The sequence below is a fragment of the Hippocampus guttulatus genome, chromosome 3, assembly GCF_054856545.1.
Source record: "Hippocampus guttulatus isolate MCC_2025c chromosome 3, RoL_Hgut_1.0, whole genome shotgun sequence".
NCBI lineage: Eukaryota > Metazoa > Chordata > Actinopteri > Syngnathiformes > Syngnathidae > Hippocampus > Hippocampus guttulatus.
The window spans coordinates 17,230,029-17,254,947 of NC_141263.1; the positions used below are offsets into that span (position 1 = coordinate 17,230,029).

General features: G+C 40.9%; 1 protein-coding gene and 1 long non-coding RNA gene across 3 annotated transcripts in view; one reads left to right on the forward strand and one right to left on the reverse strand.

Annotated features, from left to right (window-relative positions):
• Nucleotides 1-9,800, forward strand: part of LOC147207694 (uncharacterized) — a 35,425-nt gene extending 25,625 nt beyond the window's left edge. For both annotated transcript variants that reach the window (XR_015100454.1, XR_015100455.1), the window contains one exon: nucleotides 9,173-9,800. This is a non-coding gene — a long non-coding RNA (uncharacterized LOC147207694). The remainder of the gene's footprint in view (nucleotides 1-9,172) is intronic.
• The window catches only part of LOC147207693 (CUB and sushi domain-containing protein 1-like), a 357,336-nt gene that overhangs the window by 111,869 nt on the left and 220,548 nt on the right, over nucleotides 1-24,919 (reverse strand). The window contains exons 13-23 of the mRNA XM_086107135.1: nucleotides 18,064-18,246; nucleotides 17,691-17,876; nucleotides 14,270-14,410; nucleotides 13,451-13,572; nucleotides 13,261-13,333; nucleotides 11,110-11,248; nucleotides 9,564-9,751; nucleotides 9,210-9,398; nucleotides 3,221-3,337; nucleotides 2,283-2,498; nucleotides 1,908-2,096 (exon numbers count right to left, since the gene is read on the reverse strand). Of these exons, the coding sequence (XP_085963261.1) occupies nucleotides 1,908-2,096; nucleotides 2,283-2,498; nucleotides 3,221-3,337; nucleotides 9,210-9,398; nucleotides 9,564-9,751; nucleotides 11,110-11,248; nucleotides 13,261-13,333; nucleotides 13,451-13,572; nucleotides 14,270-14,410; nucleotides 17,691-17,876; nucleotides 18,064-18,246 (1,743 nt within the window). The remainder of the gene's footprint in view (nucleotides 1-1,907; nucleotides 2,097-2,282; nucleotides 2,499-3,220; nucleotides 3,338-9,209; nucleotides 9,399-9,563; nucleotides 9,752-11,109; nucleotides 11,249-13,260; nucleotides 13,334-13,450; nucleotides 13,573-14,269; nucleotides 14,411-17,690; nucleotides 17,877-18,063; nucleotides 18,247-24,919) is intronic.

A 24,919-nucleotide genomic window follows, 5' to 3' on the forward strand; every position in this document is an offset into this window, starting at 1 on the left:
TCCAAAATAACACACTAAAACAGAAAATCCAGCAAGGAAACCACAAAATAAATTCACAACAAAGTAATAAATAACATTCTGAAATAGTCCAGTCTCCCACAACGACACAAAATCATCTACACACGCACAATCCAACACAACGTGTTCTCCAATACGAAAGCCGTACAAATATGACGTTATTACACGGCATCGTTTCACAAAAGAAGAAAGGAAGTTGCTTTGAGAAGACTGTCATCTAAACTGAAACGATGTCACCTGTAAAATTGTGAGGGCGGAGCAACACAAGGTGCTATATATACATATTGAAGAGAAAAATATGCCATGTTCATAACTTCTAAGTCACTGACACTTGAAGAACGTATTACAAATCCAGCAGTGCGACTGTTAATGGGTAAATACACGCATTAAAAAAGCATGGGGGGGGGGGGGCCCGGAGTAGAATGACAGACGGAAGGATTGAGGTGGAAACACAAAGTAAACAAGAGACTTTTTAAAAATATGCATGGATAAATTAGAATAGGGAAAACGGGAGTCACTTGCGTTTCATAATGCTCTAATGATCTCCCCATGGAGAGTGTTTTGTAAGGCAGGAGCGCAAAAGTGAGGGACATTTACAAAGTGGTTAAACTCAATCAAGTGCCTTGAGTCCCCTCCAAAAATATTGGAACTTTGTTTGCTGTAAAATGAAAACATTCGGGTTTGACAACAAATTGTTTCATCTCACAACATCAAATTTTAATCTGAGATGGCTTAATGTGCCACTATTACTGACGGTGATTTGAAATTGTCCCTACTTTGTTTCCCTAGCACATCAGGTTTTGAGAAATGTTCATTTTAAGTTTATTCTCTGAAAAGTTTGTCTAACAATAATTTTTATTATTTTTGGTAATTAGTTAAAAACTTTTATTTATAATAAAAGATGTTAAGGTAATCAGAGTGAAAACAACAAACAGAAAGAAAGAACATAAGATGCACACACACACACAAAAGGCGGAATGTCAAAAAGCGCATTCCACAAAAAAAGTAGAGAAAGACATTAACGAGTTTTACTTTTGTACTTTATACTCTGCACTTTTGATGATGAAGTAGTCTGTAAACAGTAGCTGTGAGACATTCACTCCTGTTCCTCAGAGGTTGTTGCCGATTTCACGACAGAGCTTGAAGGTCATTCTGTGCCGTTTTCCTTGGCCTACAAATTCAACATCTGTCGCTTGTGGGGTCTTATTTGGAACAATCCAAAGGGTTCTACGGTCTAGTTTCTTTGTGACATTTGTGGCTCTGATTGATCTTCTTTCAGCATCATAAATGCTTGTTTTTCACCCAAAGACAGCTTGCTGCTTTCCTTGTTTGTTAGACCTCTAGTTGTAAATGTAATTTACCCAGGTGAACCCCGTATATTAAACTGAGCATGACCATACAGAACTATTTAATGCTTTATAATTGATGTCATATACCAGACCCAGGGAACAACATATACAAGTACTGTACGGGATTTGTCAATTACATTCCAACAAATAAAAATGGTGTCAACTTCAAGATATATCTACAGCAAAATTAAAGGAATTGACCTCACTGTTTGGAGGTGAGTGGATTAAACTAAGCCACCATTTGTTGATTTCAGACAGCATCCACAGAAAAACGGGAGGCTCTATTTTCGAAGACAGGCACATGTACAGCCGGCGTCACAACTGGTTGAGTAACAAGATTTTGGCAAATTTGATGGAAGCAGACGTATTCTGAGCCCCGCGCAACGTGTGTGGTGGATGCCAACATATTTCATTTGAGTTTCAATAAAAGTTTGTTGGCGGAGAGACACCACTAAAACAGAATGTTCTTTTGGAAAGCTGTGCTATGATGTAATCTGTTTTGAGTCGCCATCATTTGGTGTGTATACTCTTTTGTCTCACCTATACATCTGGGCAATGTGTTGCTCCACACTCGCCTGCCTCCACCGAGACAGGTGATCTTGCTGTCTCCCTCGAGTCGGTAACCGTGGAAACAAGAAAAGGCAAGTGAGTCGCCAACTTGAAATCGGAATCCTGTACGTCTGCTGAAAGCCGGAACACCCGGATCCTCACAAGGCTCCAAGTCATATTCTGCAGATTTGCGAGACATCAACGCAAATGATTATAGACACACTTACATGGGAAATATACTGGACATGACCTTGATTCTAGTCTCTCTCAGCCTCTGCGCTACATCATGCTCGACAGTCTTTCAAATAAGACAATATATCACGCATATCCATTCATCCAATCATGAATCTGATGGTGTTGTCTTACCTGAGAATGTGATGTTAAATCCCTCGTAACTCATAGAGAAATCAGATATGAATCGGAGCTGAGCGCTGAAATTCCCAAAAAGCCCCGCTTTGACACTGGGGGGTAGCACGGAGCCAGTCAGTCGGGCCACCGGAACCAGAAAATTTTCGTTCTCTGTGATGGACAGGTAGTCATGGTTCTCCTCCAAATGGAACGTATGGAAGACGAGGTGGACTCCTGTGACCAAATTTAAAAAAAAAAAAAAAAAAAAAAAAGGTGAATGAAGTGATTGATGGACAGGTGAAAGGATGATTGGATGACAAATGGACCGACCAGGACACATCATCAATTTTAATATATAGATACAGACCAGAAGCACATGTACAAAGTGTGGAGAAACTTAGCCAAGAATACATACACCTAGTCAAAATGCATACTCTACAAGAGTGCAGTGAAGAACTATGCTGTAATGTACAATTTAATTTAATTTGAGAACAGCTGGGGTTAATAGGGTTAGCGCATATTATTTTCACAACATTTAGTATGAGAAAGCTTGTCAAGGACACCAAAACAATTTGTACTAATTATAGTGCAATGCATTTAATATGCAATCCTCGGGGGAATACAATGACAACAGTATGCAGTATATTTTTGAACATCAAATATCGTATCATGAACACCAGCACCAATTCCAAAAAAGAAATCTTCCAGTGTCAGATGAATTTTATAATTGTGTAGAAGTTGTCTGATAATGTGAGCTGTTTCCATTGCTAGCATAATTTAAGCATCCAAGAACTGGCCACCAGAGAACCTAATTTAGACATAGCCTAAGCTAGTCTACACCACTCAGTCGTCAAATATCAGTAGCTAACAAAACTAGCAAAATGTTTTGGGCAGCAAGGGTTTGTTTTAGTCAGGAAGGGATAGGAAAAATGAATATATAGTATTTGGTGTCCTACCTTTACCATGAGACACCTCTATGGTCCAGGTGCAGTTCAGAGAGTTGGGGTAGAAGTCAGGAAATCCCGGCGAAAGAATCGTTCCCATTTTCCCAAACACATAGCCTCCACACAGAGCTATGTAGGAACAGAAATTGGGTTTAAAGGCTGAAGCAACACAATAAGTACAATATATTTTAATTCATGTCCAGTCAGAATTACAGTTAAATAACAGATTTCCCAAAAGAAAATTTGAACTTCTTGGACCTCTGTTACATGTGCAAAATTGACTCTTTCTGGACCTTTATGAACTGAGCTCTGTGACTTTGTCATGAGCACGCAAAGAGGTAATAATGTAGACAGCACACACGACAGGAAATGTAAATGAGAGCGACTTTTAAATTCAGCACAAATTCAATATGAGGAAACGCAGTCTTCTTTAACTGAATGTATTCTCAATGAGTATTTAACTTCCTTTTTATGGTTGGAGGAGCTGGAAGAAAAGACTGTTGCGATAACGTGGACTCCTTTTCACTCATCTTCCATTGAAATTCAATTTCGATGAAGTGTTTCAACATACAAATACATTGCGGGCCATAAACTGAATAAAAGTGGATGTTTTCACTCAGTCTGCTGATGTTATATGTCAGTTGGAAAATATCAATCTCTTCAATGAATCGCATTTGATGCTCGCGGTGAAAGGTTAGTAAAATTATTATTCACTACTTTGAGTAAAGACAAATTGAAGCCATTATCTCATGAACATGTACTAAGCTGCTCCGTTTCCCTTCCTGATCCCTTTATTTATCCACTGCTTTGCTCCTATCTTCCCGCCTGTCTTATTTCAATATAGTTGAGGTGAGCAGAAATGATAAGTCAAATCTCTTTTCCTGACATGCCGTTAAGACCTGCCATCACGTATGTCACTCTCCTGTCGGGGTTTCGCTCATCATCTGTCTAAATGACCCTGGTTGAAAGAAACATTTGTGTGCAGACTTTATCAACTGAGTGTGCCTGAAAGGGCATACTTAAGAGTTTATGAATGATATCAGAGAAGGAGGAGGGCAATGGACTGCTAATATATATGTGGGAGGAGAAATGTGCTGTATAGCAAGGGGAATAACAATATTGTATGCCTGCGCCGCCCCAGAAATACACAAGAGAAACAAATAGCATGTCATTACATCCTTATCCCTACTCTTATTTTCTTATTTAACGACAATGTTCGGATCATACACTTTGATGACTTTTCTTTTGCGGGTAAATGTGTCTATGGACGTGCAGTCAGGGGAGGCAAGAGAGGCAGAGCCTCACTAGCACCATGTGTTACACATTCTCTGCATGTGAAGAGTAAAGAAAAAAAAGGGAAAACATTTAAATGATTATATTAAAGAAGTGAAGCAAAGCATGGCAGGCTTGGAGACTCAGTTTACCATTGTCTGGCTAAGGCGGCTTTGTGTAGTCACACCAGAAAAGTTGCTTTGTCTTTCTATCGCACATGTAGTGCACATGCTGACAATCAACAGTCTGTGGAATATTTTCAATGAATGTGTGTGACACATTTAATCACTCTTATGACCAGAAAACTCAGGATGTATTGTATTGTATTAGAGCACAGTGGAGTCTGATATGTATCGTGCCACAGCCAGCATGTGGCAGTGTTGTGCTCCAATGGCGCATTGGATAGAAGAAGAAGAAGAAGCCCAGAAATGGCTGGTTGGAAACGTGCATACTTACTTGCCAACTTGAAGTCCCCAGCGATCTCTTAATTTAAATCCCAATAGTAAAATTACAAAACTTTAAATTATAGTTTTTCTTTCAGATAGCTTTGATGTAGATTAGTTATTTTTGTCACTTGCTGGATTTATTTGGTGAGCAACTTCAGAGTAGTTAAACTGCATTTATTAGAGAATAACTTCGGGTTTTGCTCGCTCCATTTTACAAGAAGCTTGCCAAACACTCGCTCTTATATTGGCTTTCATTAAATTATGCACATGTACCTAATAAAGTGTCTGGTACCTATAAATGGGATTATTTTATAATTTGCATGCCCTGCTTGGAGTATAGCTCAGGGAGACAGATTTCATTTCCTTCTTTCTAATCAATTTCTCAGTGGGTTTTACAATTTATTCCCCAATAGTTCACTGGCGAGTTGTGACATTCTGTTGTACCATAGCACCTTAGCCAAATGAAGGAGGACTCAGAAAAGAAAAAAAAAACACCTATAAAATGCAATAATAATATAGTGTGGTGGCTCTATTATAGTTAATGGAGCATAGTGTTGTTTTAGGCAGTGCACAGAGCTGACAAACTTGCAATCTCAGCTGATCCAGTGCCAGCCCACTTCAGCTGATCATTTATTTCATTCTAAGCACTCAATTGTCTCATCTGATTCCCTACCACCACCAACACATACTATCTTTATTCCTGGCAATATAGAATATTTGTGAAGTGGAACGTGGTCCTAACTGAACAGTTTTTTTTGTTGTCGTTATTGCAGTGAACTCATCTTGTGTGTTTGTGTCAGTGTTAGGGTGAGCTCTATGGCCTTGGCTTGAATCTAAAAGGCCCACATCTAAATACAAAATGTCTTCGTATATTGTTAGTCATCCAGTTCATGGTAATCAACAAGAGTTGAGGAGAAGGAATATTGAAGTCTACAGAAAAGTAACCCCCGCGCCCTGCAGACCAATGCCTACTGTTTTGTTCTCATCACCCAGTAGAAAACAATTGTGGAGTTGACAGAACCCTTAACAACAAAGCAGAAGAAAAAAAATCCCAACCACAGAGAACAGAAGACAGAAGGAGCAGACACACATCAAGGCAGATATAACTACCTACGGGTATTCTAACTGGGTCTAAAACCCACAAGGACGAGAAGGACAACTACAACCTACCCTGGGGGGTATAAACTGGAGGCGGAATGTGGTGGTCCCTTATGTGGCTGGTTTGGCGAATAAAAGCTGAAGGATTTTCTCTGCACATAATAGACTAATGTACTTCGAACCCAGCAACACCCCAAGACAAAAAAAATGTTCACCCCAAGGACAAAATCCTTGGAGGCAAACTCAGCAATGTTGTTTATGCAGTGGAATTTCAAGAGTGCCATGGCCTTGACATTGAGGAGACCAACTCATGGGGCCCTTCGCATTCACACGTCACCTAATGCATGAGTGTTGCTATTGTTAAATATTAATTTGCCTCATTTAAAAAAAATCTTCAAGCATGCGTCAAGGTGTATTTGTCTCTCAGAATGAAGAGGAAGAGGCTGAACTAAAGGGCCTGCGAGTGGCCAGCCAGTGTTGCTTCCTGCCGTGAATAATTTCTTTCAATATGCAACTTAGGCAAATGTTCATTTCATGAGTATGGAAGAGCTGTGGTTAATTGAAATGGAAGAGCAAAGATGGCCAAAATGTTTTTAATTGCCTGCTTGAAAAATAATCTGGTTCATCATACGAACTAACATACGGTACTAACACTACAATGAGGGGTTTTTTTTCTTCACCACATCACACCCATTAATTTGTTTCACATTGACTGACACTCAGGGCTGTCCAAATCAGTTATTGGGAAAACAAGTAGATGACATAACGTTGAGATAGCGTGTGATGATGCAGCTATGTCAATTATTGTGTGACTTATGACACTCAAAACAAACACACAGCTGACAGCTGCAGAAATGACCTCTGCTTACCTGAGTCAAGTGGGACATGACGTCCTTCAGAAGGTTTTCACACTTTGCCAGAATTTATGAAACAATGGCAATTATGAGGAGTATTTGATGTCGACTGAATGGGGACCATTTCCTTGTTTTCTTTATTTGCTATGTTTTGTTTAATGATTGTTCAATCCTGAAATGTGGTTTCCTTTTAATCCAATTTAAAAAAAAGTGGTTTGCATGATTGTTGGTTATCTTTGAAAAAAATGGCACCCGTTTTACCAATTGTTATCCTAACAACATACTAGTCCAAATTCTTTTTTATGGAAAGCTGGTATCTTTCCATCAAAAATGAAAATTGCTAGTTATTCCAATCTATAAAAGTGGAGAAAGACATCTGTTTACAAATTATAGACCAATATCACTACTACCACAATTTTCAAAAATATTAGAAAAACAATTTTCTCGCAGACTTGATAGCTTTATACAAAAGCATGCGCTGTTAAGTGAGAATCAATATGGCTTCAGGGAAAAACGGACCACCTCAATGGCAGTTATGGAGTTTGTGGAAGCAATAGCCACTAATATAGACAACAAAGAATTTATTGTTGGGGTTTTCCTAGATCTAAAAAAAGCTTTTGACACAATAGATCACAGTATATTATTGAAAAAACTAGAAAGATATGGCATTAGAGGTGTAGCTTATAAATGGATAAAAAGTTATTTAGAAAACAGATATCAGTACGTGCAGCTCAACAATAAAAAAACGAATCAACTGAAAATCACTCATGGAGTTCCTCAGGGGTCAGTGCTTGGTCCAAAACTATTCATCTTATATATAAATGACATCTGCAAGGTCTCAAAACAATTTAAATGTGTCCTATTTGCTGATGATACAACTTTCTACTGTTCTGGAATAAATCTGAAACAGCTCCTGACAACCGTAGAAAACGAATTAAACAAATTAAAAAACTGGTTCGACAGAAATAAATTGTCACTTAACCTGAAAAAATCGAAGTTATTTGTTTTTGGCACAAGACCAATCAAACACCAAGCTAAAATTATGGTAAACTCAATTGAGATAGAAAGAGCGTATGAAACTAAGTTTATCGGATTAGTAATAGACTCAAAACTATGTTGGAAGCCACATATCGATAACGTAAAAAGAAAAATAGCCAAAACCGTAGGGATCCTCTACAAAACCATGGAAGTGCTAAATAAGAGATCTTTGTACACATTATACACTTCATTATTATTACCATATATGACCTACTGTGTGGAAATATGGGGAAATGCCTGCAAAACAAACACACTCCCTATTCTAAAACTACAAAAAAAAGCAATTCGAATTATTAATAGATCAAAATATACGGAACCCACAAATCCACTATTTATCAAATTAAATACGATGAAATTTTATGACCTGGTTGACTTTAAAATTGCCCAATTAATGTACAAAGCACACAATAACCTGCTCTGCCAAAACATTCAGAAGTTTTTCGAAATTACCAACTTATTCAAAAAACTCAAAACAAGAACAAACATCAAGCAAAGAAGTGTATCTATTAAAGATGTTAATCCGTGGAATAATTTCGAAACGGACCTGAAAATGAGTAAATCGCTTGCTGAGTTCAAAAACAAATTCAAAAAAATAGTACAACCTACATCAATCAGAGTTAAAATTATAAATTCTAAACATTAACTATAATGATAAATCAGAACTAAGTTGATAAATAGAGAAAGGTATTGAAATATCCATTATGAATACAAGAGAAAATTGACACAAGAGTGCCAGGGTGTGGATGTATATAATCCCGATACAAACCAAAAGTTGTAAAAATATCACGGTTAAGGGTAAAGTATGAGCCTTAATGGAGACTTCTTTCTTCTTACTTTTTTTCTTTTCTGATTGATATAAAAATGATTTATTAGATATAAACACAACGGAGTAGGACTAGATAAGTTTTTTACTTCTTCCTACTCCCTTGAACATAACTGTGTTGAATGAAGACTGATTTCTTTCTTTTTACTATTTTATCTACCTTATTTTCTGTCAAATTATTACTGTATATGTTTTATGTTCAATAAACAACTACAAAATATAAAAAACCAAAAAAATGTGCTGTTACCAAATCAATAAAACTTACCTATATTCTGGTTGAAAATGGAGTTGCTTTCCTCAAAATGATCAAACCAAACTTGGGCAATTATGCTAACGACATTCTGCCTACGCTTAAGAGCACAACTGTATGTGAGAATAAACCCCGCCAAAACTCACATCGGCTGTTAATTTAAGAGAGATTATCCCACTGCAGGTTTCGAGGAGGGCTAAAACCACTGAAGCATCCTTACCGTCACAGCTGGGAAGAGCGTGACTCCACTGATGATTCTGCTCGCAAACGATGGGCTCCTGATCGCTCAGAGTATATCCCGGGTCGCATGTAAACGAGACACGGGAGCCAATGGAAAAGCTGCTGCCCTGGCGATGTCCATTCACCGGAATACCCGGGTCAAGACAAGAGTCTGACTCCATTTTCACACCTGGAATTCATACAAGACATGTATATTTATCTCTGAGTCAAGAGGGTGTGTGCAAGCATGAGGCTACATGACCAACAAGTCATTACTCACTCGTGACCGTGAGACTTGAACATAACCTTTTTCAAATGATGTGTGCTAAATTGTCATACCCCAGTCAACCCTTACTCTCGTATCTGATGCTGAAGCCCGCCGCCGAGCGACTGTTGTCAGTGGTGAACAACAGGAACAGGAAGTTGGATGTGGAGATCAGGAAATGAGGCGCCTGGGTTCCATGGTACTCGCCGATCAAGGGGGAGGAGGATGAGGGACCATCCCTGATCTCCAACGTGTCATAGTTGACCTCCGTCTGGAACCTGGAGTGGCGTTTATTTTGCGACTTCAATAAACAACAGTTGACTACTTCTTTGGTTTACTTGCTTCTTGTTTACCTAAAGTGACCACTGCTTATATTCCTGACATTCTAACTTAACAGCTTTCTTGGCTTTGGGTCGTCATGACTTCAGAAAGCTATCATTATGAAAGAGTCCACATTTCAGGAATGGACTATTTTTTTGAATGCAATTAGCACTTTGCCGGGATAGAAAACAATATAGGAGACGTACGGAAAACACACACTGCAATCTAAGATGACTTGAATATTTCCATACGAAATCAAACACAAAGTCGTGTCTGCACAATACATTTGCATAAATGCAGCCCTCCGCAAATGGAATGCCTCATAGGCTGTGAGGGTGATGTGGCCTTTATGTTTAACTTCCAAAATAGATAGATTTCATCCATAGCAATTTCATGCTAAATTGCTCCTGCGTATGGCTCAATGCCAGAAGGAAAAGTGAAACTCCGACATCAATCATTTACTGCACCGCATACTACTTTGACATTTATCTGACCATCGCATGGCAACTGACGCAATGAGAGTGACTGCAACCCCAGTTAAAATTGCATCTGAATGTTGAAAAATAAAGGCTCAGTGATGCTGCCGTCAAACCAAAACAAAGGGGGGGAAAAAAACAAGACAGTAGTTACGATCATCATAACATGCTAATACTACATAACTTTGCAAATATAGCCAATAAGGGAAAGACATATGCAAAACGTAATGAGAAAATCCGAATATAGCTGAAGGTTTCTTGCATTGGCGAGCATACCCGCACCAGCTGACTACTGGTCTTCCTCAAAAGCATATTTTCAATGCTCAACTCCACTTAGACAGAGGCAAAAACCAGATCATTAAAAAAAATTGTAATTCAAGACCAGTCTATAAAAGGTTACGTTTTCAATCTCAAAAGTCACTGCTCTCATATACTGCACATGCACATGAGAGTAATGCTGACCAGAGGAGTTGCGTTATTGTGGAGGACTGCAACACATGGAGCTTAATTCCTCCTAAGTGATGCCACGCTGTTCTTCTATCAACAACAGACTAAGACCAGTAGTGTACTCACCATTAATCAACAAAAGAATGAATCACACAAAGATTAATAGACGTTTAAAATAGCAATTTTTATGCCCCACATCGTGTGGAACTGCTCCCTCGCATGAGTAACAACACAAAACAGTCACAAACGTACACTTCTCTTACGTAAAGAAGCACAGGGGAAGGTTAGCGATACACAAGATCACGAGCTGCTCATTTCTGTTCAACCGATTGAGTGGCACGCCGGAGGAAAAAAAAGGGTGTCTGCGACTTGAAAATAAGATCAAATCGTACCTGTCAAAGTGTATCTTCACAGCGTGAGCCGCTTGAGATTCAATCACCCACTGGCAGTTGAGAGAATCCTTGTAGAAGGAAGGCCAACCAGGAGAGAGAAGAACTCCGCTAGGAGCGGTGAGATGGCCTCCACATGGAGCTAGAGTGACAAGAAGTACCACAATTCATCTCCCTATCTTGCTTTGGTGTCCTGCGGGATGTGCACAACCCTCATTTACACGTTCAGATTCATAAATCATAGTTATCGGAGCTGGAGCTGTACAGCACTGAGCAGAGTACAAATAATTACAGCTTCATGGCTGGTGGAGAAATCAATATACCGGTATATATTTTTTTTCAAAATTAGGACACAAGGTGAGATACCTGCTTGTTCAGACAGAATGTTTGCGGCCGGGTATACTGGAACAAATGGAAGATAGTATGCCAGTCCACGCTTTCCGTGGAGGACGTGGAACACACACATATCGGAATTCTGAGAACAACATCCAGTTTGGAGCTGGCACTTTTCCTGTTTAGAAGATGCGAGCAGCATTTTTGGAAATGTGCAGCTGCCGTTCATGTTTGATAGGCGCCGGCGTGTGGTCAACGTTCAGTCCTGGGTGACGAGTGATCTCAAATTGCAGGATGAATGCGATTCTGAGACACTTTGCAAGTGGAGTTTTTTGACGGCTCGCTTTGAATTATTGATCACCAGTTGGGCCAATTGATGCCGACTGAGAGTTCCAATGAGAGAGGCAAGCCTGACTGAAAGTATTGTTGGCCTCTTACCCAAAACAACTGTCATTTTTGGACCCTTATCTCCTGGATGTTGATGTTGTCGGATGCCGGTACCTCCCCTAGCTCCCTCACACTCTCTTTCTTCTATGCATTCATGCCACTGTGTAGCACTCAGCGAGGTCATATGCATGACAACGAAACAATGTGTTTCGGCATGCTGGTTGGTGACCGAGCACACTGACTCACATATTCACCTGACACAATAAACAAATCCTATCGTCAACGCCTTTTTCATTTGTATGTCCTCTGGACCGGTTGCAACTGTTAAGTGTGTTTTGTTGCTCGGTATTCGTGCGTGTGCAATGAAAATACATTTGATTCCATTTCATTCCATCGCAATTACAATATTCAAACAAGTTAAAATCCGTGTTAACTTGAAAAGGAAAGTGCCCCCAATGAATCAAGCAGGTTATCTTATGTTTAATATTTTAGGCACATTGTCAAGTTAACCTGCTGTCGTTGGCCCTAATAAGGGTACCCTTGATAGAAAAGATGCAAAATTTGTTTTTTGAAATGTTAAAAAGCGATGGCTATTTGCCATCGCGAGATAACAGCGACAGTGCCTCTGTCGCCTCTCTTTGGCCAATCGTGAGCTTACATATGGCCCAACTGCTTCATTTTCTTGGTCGGGTATAACTAAGAGTACCGGTACATGAAGTGAGAAATTTTACACAATAAGTTGATAGTGAGCCTCCTCTAAACTTTGTTAAATGGTTGTAACTGATATGAAACTGTTCATTAAGAATTATTGATATTGTTCAGTTTTTTTTAAATAAATGGTTATTAATCTAATATTGTTCAATCTTCTCAAGGAGGACACTTATATAAACGTGGTCCGAGCATCCTGCGATATATTACACAATTCTGACATCCAATTATAAGTAAAATAATAGGCCTTTTCTCCTTGCCCAATTTACAGACGGCATAATAGTCTTCCTCTTTAATGAGTTTGAGACGCTCTTTGCTTTTACTGCGGACAACACAAACTTAAAAACAGATATATAAATGAATTGGAAAGTTGTATTTGCTATATTCACTGTATTCATACATTGTTACTTACATTGTACGCTTGTTCATCAATTGTATACTGCGAGTGTATCATGAATGCATATCCCTCTCTTTTTTTTCCCCGCCAGAACTAATGCAAATTCAAATCCAAATGTATCGCCAGGTGTAAAAAAGTTCATGGGCTAAAAAAATTAGGAAGTTGTGGGGATAAGCAAGAGGACAAGTTATAGAATTTTAACTTGGCTCAAGTGAGTTTAGACCAAGAAGGAAACACATTAGCGAATGCTTTGGAAACTTTTCCCAGTTCAATATTTCAAACAGCAATTCAGTGCTCATTCAGAACAAAAACAGAAGGTGCGTGTTTACCTTCACAGCGAGGCACAGCTGCAGACCAAACAACATTTCCATCTTGAATGATGCAGGTGACCTGATCTGACCCCTGTAAATTTCATTGAGATCTCATTTACTAAGTCAGTTCACTTTCATAAATTAACACAAAAGTCATTCTAATCTTTAACCGGATTGATTTGTTTAATCGAGTGTAACATTTTAATACCTGTGTCCTAATGAATCCTTGGTCACAGCGGAAAGCCACAGAGCTGCCGAGTTGGAACTGGTCTCCATATCTTTGCCCATTGACAGGAACCCCTGGATCATGGCACTCATTCTGGCCAAATGCTTCACAGAAACACAATTATTAATCTTTTTATATCCAAGGTATGACATTTTCATATACTGTAAATATCACAAATTGCAATAGCATTTCAATAATTTTGATTTAACATCGTCAAATAAGTGCCCTGTGACCGCTGTTTTTATTTGGGTGATGCAAAAAAAAAAATCAAAATAAATAAAGTCTGTCGGTAATATCTGCTATCTCAAGGTACTGCTACCAGTTTTAGTAATTTAGAAAATTCAATTTTCAATTCTGTGCATGTCATGCTGACACAGAGTCAGTATTCTACCCCTCGTTTGTTGATGTTCTGTCTTCACATGCAGTTTTTTTTCAGCCCTTTCTCTCTGATCAGGTGCTGTTCACCTGCTCCTGATCTTTGCCTGCTGTATTGGAATTTTTGGGGAGTTTTCAACCTTGGAGGAGATTGTTTCTCTTCCCCTGCTGCCTGTCAACTTCAGTGAAGTCTTTGTTCAGTTTAACTCCCACCTCCATATTGTCTTTCTGCGTTTGAGTCATTTGTCTGAGACTGTGACAGATGCTACGAAAATAATTCTATTCGATAAGGAAAAAGGACGCTGAATGTAAAAAATGTACAACATGCAGAAGGGCAAATATAAAACATCAAAAAGATGAGATTATACGGTTGGAAATAAAACGTGTCTCAGAGCAGCTTGAAAGAGAGGTATGAAGAACATGTACTTGTATAGCTGATGTTGAAGCCTTTCCCAGTATTGGAGTGATCGGACTGAAATTCCAGTCTCATGATGTGTCCATGTGAGGCAATTTGGGATGGTACATCCTTTCCAGAAAATGTGCCAAAAGTGGTGGGCTCAGATAGACCTGAAAGGAAACAAACATTTGGAATCTTATATAACAGTTGGTGGCACATTATGCACCGTGTATGTATATACACGATAAATTTGGCTGAGTACAATTTACTTGAAAAAGACTGTATTTGATATTTTCTTCAAAAAAATAGTCAAGGTTTTTTCTGTTTTTTTTTTTCCAGAAAACCTAGTAAGTACATTTTAAAGGAGAATTTTTGAGTAAAGTTTACTTGCATTGTGTTAGTTTATCAAAATGGCAACAAAAAAAGGTTACTCAAGGGTTGAGGAATGCAAGTAGTTGGCTCATTCCTCAACCCTTGAGTGACTGACTGGTTTGTTTGTTTTTTAAATAGAAAACTATGCTAGCAAAATGTCCCCAAAAACGATGCTTATAGAATGTATTTCAAATTTCTGAGTACCAAAATAATGTCCCGCAATATGATCTTTATAGTTTATCGCTTCACACTTTTTGCTGTGTAAAATTTCCCTCTGATTAGTTTTACACTCAAATTTTACTTTGTTCAGACTGAGAACAAATATAGTATTTAGAGTGAAGTATACTCTCAGAAATTTACTATGTACATACATTTAAATCCAGTACATGATATATGTTATAAAAGTAGAGCACGCTCCATCCAAATACATGCATAATGAAATTTTCAGAAAAAGGAATCATCACAAAGAGATGCAAAAAAGGGTAGACTGTGATATTAATGTTGAGCTATTCCTGAATGTCCCCCTTAAGGTACCCACAAAGATGAATAACAACGAAGGTGAACGACAAAAAAAATTTAAAAAGCTGATGTAATTTCGAAAAACAAGTGACGATGAAGTAAACAATGAAAACTGGCAATTAACAAGCAAATGATCAATAACGACTTCATCAACGGCATTATAGTTTTTTTATGACAAATGACTAAAAGTCGGAAATAAAAATAAAAGCGATGTTAGGTCGATTAATTAACATCATCTTAACATCAAGGGACCTGAGGTATCAACACCAAGCAGATGGCAGTGATTCACACAACAGTTGGAGGCCTGATGACGCTTTCGACAAAAGCAGCCTTTGAGTGCATCCGAAGGAGACTGACAACAAAAGGATCACAACGCCCTGCATCATTCCAGCTATTTTACCCAAATGTGTCTTCTGATATTAATTCCGGGCACAATTCAGTCTCCGTGACAGAAAGTTGAGTTCAAAGTATTGATTATCTCCTTGTAGACCTGTGATGAAAATGCTACAATAGCTACTGACCGTATACCTATTTCATGACGGAGAAAATAGTACATATCTTCCAAGGGTACATGTGAATGTTTGTGAAAAGTAGTTTCATTTCTGTTGGAGGTGAGGTGGAATCATAGCATACAATAATTTTCTCTCAAATGGAAGCTGTTCACGGGGGGCAACACTTTGGAGCGCCCTATCAATCTGCCATGCATGTTATGGAAATGTGGGAGGAAACCGGAGTACCCGGAGAAAACCCACAAAGCTACAGGGAGAACATGCAAACGACACACCGAAAGGCATGAGCCGGAATTGAACCCTGCACCCCTGCACTGTGAGGCAGACGTGCTAACCAGTCGTCCACCAAGCCGCTCTTTATATATTGTCGATTAAATAAAATGATTTAATTATTGTGCCCTGAGCCTGACTGGCAACCGAATCAGGGTGTAGTCCGCCTTCCGCCCAAAGTCAGCTGGAATCAGATCCAGCACCCCCTCGCGACCCTGTTCAGGATAAGCGGTGTTGAAAATGGATGGACGGATGAATTAATTATTTCAATGGTGTATAGTTTCTGTATCGCTTTGATGTCTGCGCTTGCACCATTTTATTTTTCCTGCTCACAATCCAGTGTGGTCTATATTAACCTATTGAGTGACCATAATTTTCACTACTGTTAAAAGTGCATTGTGGGTAATTTTGAATGCACTACATTTTTTTTCTCTCTCTAGACCATAGGTGTCAAACTCAGGTCCTGGAGGGCCGCTGTCCTGCATGTTTTCCAAGTCTCCCTGTTGCAACACACCTGATTCAAATGAACAGGTTCAATGTCAGGCTTGCGCAGAGCTTGCTGATGATCTGATCATTTGAATGAGGTGTGTTGCAACAGGGAGACTTGGAAAACATGCAGGGCAGCGGCCCTCCAGGACCCGAGTTTGACACCTATGCTCTAGACATTCTGACACCCCTACAAAATTGCATGGATCCCTATATAAGGCACTATATTGGAAATAGTGCGCACATTTGGACACAGCCCCTGTGTATGGTGTGCCAGTCATTTTCATGCAACCTATGTCGAATTAAATTTAGATGCAGATTCATACCTACGTTTCCATAGTGCAGGGTGTCCAAAGTCGGTCCTCAAGGGCCGCTGTCCTGCCTGTTTTCCAGCTCTCCCAAGAGCAACACACCGGATTCAAATAATCAGGAACATTCTAATGCTGCTTCAGAGCTGGCTGATGAGCTCATCATCTGAATCAGGTGTGTTGCAGCCGGGAGAGTTGGAAAACAGGCAGGACAGTGGCCCTCCAGGCCCGGAGCTGGACATGCCTGCCATAGTGTGTATGTATACCTTTACCATACAGTCAAACATGTTGCATGACATTATTTTTTCCAGGTAACTTGTCCTGATTGATACCAAGTGAAGTCAACTGGAAGACTTCAGCACTTTGGAACTTTAATTTCAGTTTACCCAGCGCAACAGTCCTAATTGCCCTGCAATTTTCAAAAACATTGTCAGAGAGATCCAAAAAAAAAAAGCTCTGCAGAGACAAGTTTATAGCCAGTCAATTAAACACAATTTTGGCTGTATTGACCAACCAGTCACAAGGCACCTCAACTTGATTGGGTTTCAGTCACTAACCTTTAATACAATGGGCAACAAGAGTCAAGTTATGCTGTGTTCTGAGCATAATAGCAAATGTTTTGTTTGTTTTGGTTTTGGTGCAAAATGCCAACTATTTCTTGATTAAATATAGGCATCCTGTGCAGTCATTAGGTAAAATACCGTCATCAGAAATGCACCTGCTGTGTGCCTCTTCACAGAATATCCTCCAGGTATCAACATGATTGAATAAAATTTACAAAAACAATTGCATATTTAAAATACCTTGATATTGTGACATGACACTTCAACAAGTAAAAACCTATGACGGCCTAGCAAAGTTTTGCAAATTGCCCACCTCTGAATATCTACATTTTGTACTTGTAGAATTTTTATGAAATTACCTTTTTTTTTAATACCTGCTCTAGTCACCAATATGGTTAATTGGCTGATAAGTGCACTCCTCACCTTCATCTTTTACCGCCAACCAATCAAACTGAGGCTCTAGGTCGAAGTCAGAGAAGAGCAAATGAATGCGGCTCCCTGGTTCAGAAATGATCAGCCATACGCAGTTGAGATTGTTCCCGTATTCCTCAGGATAGTTTGGGGACAGCACTGTTCCCGATGGGGCCGTGAAGTTGAAGAAACAAGAAACTACGAGGATAAAGGACAATTGCAAAGAAATGAGGTTATGAAAAAAAAGTAATTGAGTGAGAATACAGACAAGAGGAAAGGAAATGCAAAGGGGAAATTAAAAAAAAAAAGACAATTTAATTAATTCATTTTTGGGAGGTAAAATAAAGCAGAAAAGCAATTTAAAAGAAAACACATGAGTACTTACAGATGCAACTGGGTTTATTACCAGACCACTGGTTATTATGCTGGCACGTAATGCTCCTCTCGCCAACTAATTCAAATGCAGACTGGCAGGAGAAGGTCAGCATATCCCCGTGTTGAAATCCATTGCCACTACGACGACCAAACGCCGGCACGCCAGGATCACCGCAGCCTCCCCGTTCGATCTCTGCGTCACACAGAGATAAAGATAGGCCTGCTAATTACAGTCAACATACAACACAGTGGCAGTCCAGAGCAGTTTACAGAAGAAATTTAAATTTAAAAAAAACAATGACAACATATGAAGTGAAACCAAGCTTACAAAAGGGTTGCTCTATCAATTTTCTACACTGCATGTCCTCATTTGGGTCACGGGTGATCTGCAGCTTCGCCAGGTTGATTTAGGCTGAGAGGACAGCCAATCACAGGACACATATCAAAAAACAAGCTTTCACACTCACATTGACATCTCTGGACAATTTAGCAACTTCTAAAGTTAAAAAAATAAAATAAAAAGGACAAACAACTTGATTGCAGACTTGGTTGACAAACATTCTAATCAGGATCTGGATCTACTGGGTTTTGGAAAAAAGCTTGTGTATTAATTTTAGAGAATTCGGGTATTTTGCAACATGGTGGGGCGAAAAAACACCTAATCGGTATGGTGTCCAGCAATGCAGTTTTACACTTGCAAATTGCCAATAAATTCAAGAAATTGTTCAAACTCATCCCTCTTTAAGAGTGTTAACCAAAAATATGTAGTATTGTGCTTTGAACCGATTAAACTCTTGCATTGCATCTCATTAGAGGTGCAGCAAAACTACAATTATGTACAGCGTATATGATGAAGTGTGTTGGCTGGTTGCTTAAAAAAAAAAAAAAAAAAGCAACAACCTTCAGGTGTGTACAAAAAAAGAAACAAGCAAATAAAAAAAAGAACTGCCGGTATTTTTCCCCAATTCCTACAAAATTGGTGACATGGTCAAGGAACGACTTAAAAAAAAATCATAGTGCACATCAAAATAAAGATGCAAAACAAGGAATTCCATTTCAATATGTGACAGTAAGCTTGCATTGGGGCCAACTGGAGTAATAAACTAGATGGAGCCGCAATGAATAAAACCTTGTGAGGGAGTTATCACCACTTTAATTCACACTTATGTGACTCGAGTAGAACACTTCGCATATAGTGTTTTTTTTTTAACCAAATAACTCAACCAGGCACATATCGAAACGTATGGGATGACATAAATCTACAATTCCATAACTGACGGCAGTGACAGTAATGAATGATCATTTCTTCTCGTTCGGGAGGCCAGGCTAAATCATCAGAAATAGAGTGAGAGGTTCAAATTTTATATCCTACAAAGGACTGTGTGAACGGATTGTTTGACCTTCATAAAGGTCAATAGAGGTGCTTCGGGATTTGGATTGCAACATGTCCTACATCTACCTCCCCCCCTGAACTCGCACCCCCCACCGTGAAGATGAAGTCTGACTCAAAACGTCTTGGGGGAGAGCCAAAACATCCTGCAAGGTTTTCTGTCCTGACGCAGATGAGAGAATGATGTGCTTGCTATTTTGCTTAGAGTATGCCCGTGCAATCTGGAGACTACTTATTGTACATCTTCATCTCTCCCAAAAAGTCTGTCATCGCCTGGAAGTAACAGGGATTAGCAATTATGTCACTGAAGTGAAAGCTCATCACAAGAGTGCAAATAAGAGAGCATTTGTTGTATATTGTTGTATATTGTTCAACAGTTGAGAATGGATGTCATAAAATTCATGAAGCTTATTGTCATGACTGAAATTCCCCTATAGTGAAAATGAATGTCGGATAATTTTGCCAAACTAAAAACAAGAATGTCATTCACCACCTTGCCAAATTTAAATGAGTAATATATATATATATATATATATATATATATATATATATATATATATAGGGCCTATATATATATATATATATATATATATATTACTCATTAAAATATATATAGATATATATAAATTCCTCGTCTCACCCCCCCTCGGGTGGTGTCCGTCCCTCATTCAGCTCGGGTCCTCTACCAGAGGCCAGGAAGCTTGAGGGTTCTGCGCAGTATCCTTGCTGTCCCCAGCACTGCACATTTCTGGATTGAGATGTCCGATGTTGTTCCCGGGATCTGTTGCAACCACTCATCTAGTTTGGGGGTCACTGCCCCAAGTGCTCCGACCACCACAGGCACGACTGTCACCTTTACCTTCCAGGCTCTCTCCAGCTCCTCTCTGAGCCCTTGGTATTTCTCGAGTTTCTCGTGTTCCTTCTTTCTGATGTTTCCATCACTTGGGACCGCTACATCCACTACAACGGCTTTCCTCTGCCCTTTATCTATGATCACGATATCTGGTTGGTTCGCCATTACCATCTTGTCAGTCTGGATCTGGAAGTCCCACAGGATCTTCGCTCTGTCATTCTCCACCACCTTCGGAGGTGTTTCCCATTTTGACCTTGGGGTTTCCAGTCCATACTCCGCACAGATGTTTCGGTAGACTATGCCAGCCACCTGGTTATGGCGTTCCATGTAGGCTTTCCCTGCCAGCATCTTACACCCTGCAGTTATGTGTTGGATCGTCTCAGGTGCCTCTTTGCACAACCTACACCTTGGGTCTTGTCTGGTGTGGTATATCTGGGCTTCAATGGCTCTGGTGCTCAGGGCCTGCTCTTGAGCAGCCAGGATGAGTGCCTCTGTGCTGTCCTTCAGGCCAGCCCTCTCTAGCCACTGATAGGACTTCTTGAGATCGGCCACTTCAGTTATGGTCCGGTGGTACACCCCGTGTAGGGGCTTGTCCTCCCATGATGGTCCCTCTTCCAGCGCCTCATCTTCTGTTCCCCATTGTCTGAGGCATTCTCTGAGTACGTCATCTGTTGGAGCCTTCTCCTTGATGTATTCATGGAGCTTGGATGTTTCATCCTGGACAGTGGCTCTCACACTCACTAGTCCCCGGCCTCCTTCCTTTCGGCTTGTGTACAGTCTCAGGGTGCTGGATTTGGGATGGAACCCTCCGTGCATGGTTAGGAGCTTTCGGGTCTTAACGTCCGTGGTCTGAATCTCTTCCTTTGGTCACCTTATTATTCCTGCAGGGTATCTGATCACTGGCAGGGCATAGCTGTTTATTGCCCGGGTCTTATTCTTGCCATTGAGCTGGCTTCTTAGGACTTGCCTCACTCGCTGGAGGTATTTGGCCGTAGCCGCTTTCCTTGTTGCCAGTTCGAGGTTGCCATTGGCTTGTGGTATACCGAGGTACTTGTAGCTGTCCTCAATGTCTGCTATTGTTCCTTCAGGGAGTGAGACCCCTTCAGTGCGGACTACCTTTCCTCTCTTAGTCACCATCCGACTACATTTCTCAAGCCCGAATGACATCCCGATGTCGCTGCTGTAGATCCTGGTTGTGTGGATCAGGGAGTCTATGTCCCTTTCGCTCTTAGCATACAGCTTTATGTCATCCATGTAGAGGAGGTGACTGATTGTAGCTCCATTTCTGAGGCGGTATCCATAGCCTGTCTTGGTGATTACTTGGCTTAGGGGGTTCAGTCCTATGCAGAACAGCAGTGGGGAGAGTGCATCCCCTTGGTCTATGCCACATTTGATGGACACTTGGGTAAGTGGCTTGCCATTGGCTTCAAGTGTGGTTTTCCACATCCTCATCGAGTTCGCAACGAAGGCTCTTAGGGTCCTGTTCACCTTATACAACTCCAAGCATTCAGTGATCCATGTATGTGGCATCGAGTCATAGGCTTTCTTGTAATCAATCCAGGCTGTGCACAGGTTGGTACGTCGGGACCTGCAGTCTTGTGCGACTGTTCTGTCAACCAGGAGCTGATGTTTGGCTCCTCTGGTATCTCTACCAATGCCCTTCTGTGCTTCGCTCATGTATTGATCCATGTGTCCACTTATCTTAGCCGCAATGATGCCTGACATGAGCTTCCATGTTGTGGAGAGACAGGTTATTGGCCGATAGTTGGATGGGACTGCACCCTTTGAGGGATCCTTCATGATCAGGATCGTTCGCCCTTTGGTTAGCCATCCTGGGTGAGTCCCATCCCTCAGCAGCTGGTTCATTTGTGCTGCTAGGCGCTCATGGAGTGCTGCGAGTTTCTTTAGCCAGTAGGTGTGGACCATGTCCGGGCCTGGTGCTGTCCAGTTCTTCATATCTGAGACTCTTTCCTGTATGTCTGCCACTGTTATGGTAACTGGGTTCTGTTCAGGGACGCTGCTGTACTCCTCTCTCAGGGTCACCAGCCATTGTGCACTGCTGTTATGTGCAACCTCCTTCTCCCATATGCCTTTCCAGTACCTTTCAGTTTCCAGTCTTGGTGGGTCAGCTCTGTTGTTAGGACCCTGCCACTGAGCGTACACTTTCACAGGTTGTGTTGCGAACAGCCTGTTTATTCGTCTGGCCTCATTCTCTTTCGTGTATCGCTTTAGGCGGCTGGACAAGGCTTGGAGCCTTTGTTTGGCAGTTTCGAGTGCTTCGGGTATGGTCATCTGGATGTACCTCTCGGGTATCGGCCTTTTCATCACACCTCTCTGGGCCTCAGTCAATTGACTCACATCTTTCCGAGCCGCCTTGATCTTAGCCTCCAACCGTCTTTTCCATGGTGGGTAACGTATCTCATGGCTTCCATGGTTGCTCTTATAGCCAAGCATGTCAAGGATCACTGATGCTGAAGCGTATATCAGCTCATTGGTTTCCGTGATCGTTATGGTAGGGATCGCCCTCAGTGCTGCATTCACACTTTCCATGAGACTTTCAGGTGGTACTTCACATAGCCGTTGTAATCGGTTTCTAGGTTGCCCAGCTTTCATTCTCGCCATGATCTTAGCTTTCAGGTCAGTAGCTGCCTCGCTCAGCATTTCATTCATTGGGGCTGGCCTCCCAATCTCATCATCTGCATTCATTGGGGCTTGCCTCCCAATCTCTGGTATGACCACCTCCTCTGATCTGGCAGCCTGGGGCCCTTCACCGTGGGACCTGCGTTGTACCTCATCAATCTCAAGTTGTGACAGCAGTTGCCGTTTGTGGATGTTGGAACACTGAGCTACTAGTTGTTTCGTGGTCAACCGTGACTGTGGGTTTCGAAGTAATCACTTAGCCCACATTCTCTGCATGTAACCCCTCTGACTAGGGTTGCTTGAGTAGTAGCATTCCAACAGAGCCATGTTATCGCATCTCGCCCATCTCCGCTTTGTTCCAGTAGCCCATTTTTCATCAAGGTGCTCTGGTTCCCCAGCACCTGACGCAGACCTTGTTTGGCCGGGCGACGTCTGAGCCGGCATGTCATTCGTTTTATTGTCTCTCATCATTGTATGAGGTAGGATCAAGGATCTTGCCCAAGGACCCACACCGGATGGTGTTATGTGCTCATTTTTGCCCTAAGCGGGATTCGAACCACCGTCTCCCGTACGCCAAACCGATGCCTTACCAACTGAGCTGTGTGTGTGTGTGTGTGTGTGTGTGTGTGTGTGTGTGTGTGTGTGTGTATATATATATATATATATATATATATATATATACACACACACACACACAAAGTATATACACACTGTATCAAGTATATACAGTATATATGGGGGTTGAAATAATATGCCGAGTCATCGAGAGCTTGTGCATAGGCCAGCAAGACGCTCCAGTCCTCATGCTGGCTTGCCTTCTCTCTGTGACCTGTACACAGTCACAGCTAACAATGAGGCATTCTAAAGCAACTACACCCGCCTGAAGACTCATCCACTGGCCAGGCGTCATCTCAAACTATAATACAATAATGGTAGGCAATGAGGCACTCTAAAGCAGAAATGCCAGCACACAATCTGAAGGGATTTTGTATTTTCGGGTGTAGGCTTTGCTATAATGAGCTAACTGCACATTGTAATTGTGGCAGATAACTGCTCATGTGAGCAAATGTGTTCGATTTCTTCTAAAGCTGGGGAGCGGCAACTTATGCCAGGAACAAGGTGTGGCAAATGGGGACGTTTTAGCTGCAGTAAAATATTGTGAAAACTGAAATGCTGCAAAACAGTTTAACGCTCTAGCTTTATACTACATAGTTCTCAGGCTGCGATTGGCCATTAACCGGTTCAGGGTGTCCCTCGCCTACTGCCCGAAGACGGCTGGGATCGGCTCCAGCACCCCCCGCAACCCTTGTGAGGATAAAACGGATCAGAAAATGGATGGATGGATGGATGGATAGTTCTCAGGATTTTCTCATTTTCAACAATTACCTTCAAACATGAATAATGTACTAATCTCTGAATTCGCTCCAGTATATGAAGTCTTCATAAAATAAAAATAGGGCTTATATGAGCAACATGATTTAACATTTGCCCCCTGTGAACTGTACACTGTGATCGTCATGCTGATGTGGAACAAAAACTGGAAAATCGTTTTTTACTCTTGACTTCATTCTTACAGAAACATAAGACGTGGAAATGTTTGCAATGTACTATGCTGACATTTGCTTAAGGATGTTATGATGACATTTTGGGTAATGCAAGTGTATGTTTGTCCTTGTATGACAGAAAAAAAATAGACACTGTCCACTCAGCTAATATGCCATGAAGAGAAAATGAGGTCCCGCTCCTCAAATTTAAGCAAAAGCTACTTTCGTTAGAAGCGAGCTGACAGCATCCCTGATTGGCCTGTCAACAGCATGACAAAAACACTGCAGGGGACACCAGCAGCCAAGCTAATATGGTTGTGTCAGGTCAGAGGAAATGGGCCGATTTTCATTCGTGTGTGTGTGTGTGTGTGTGTGTGTGTGACCTGCGGAGCTAATGAATATGATAGAACATGTTACAGGTCCATTCTAACGTGTTCCT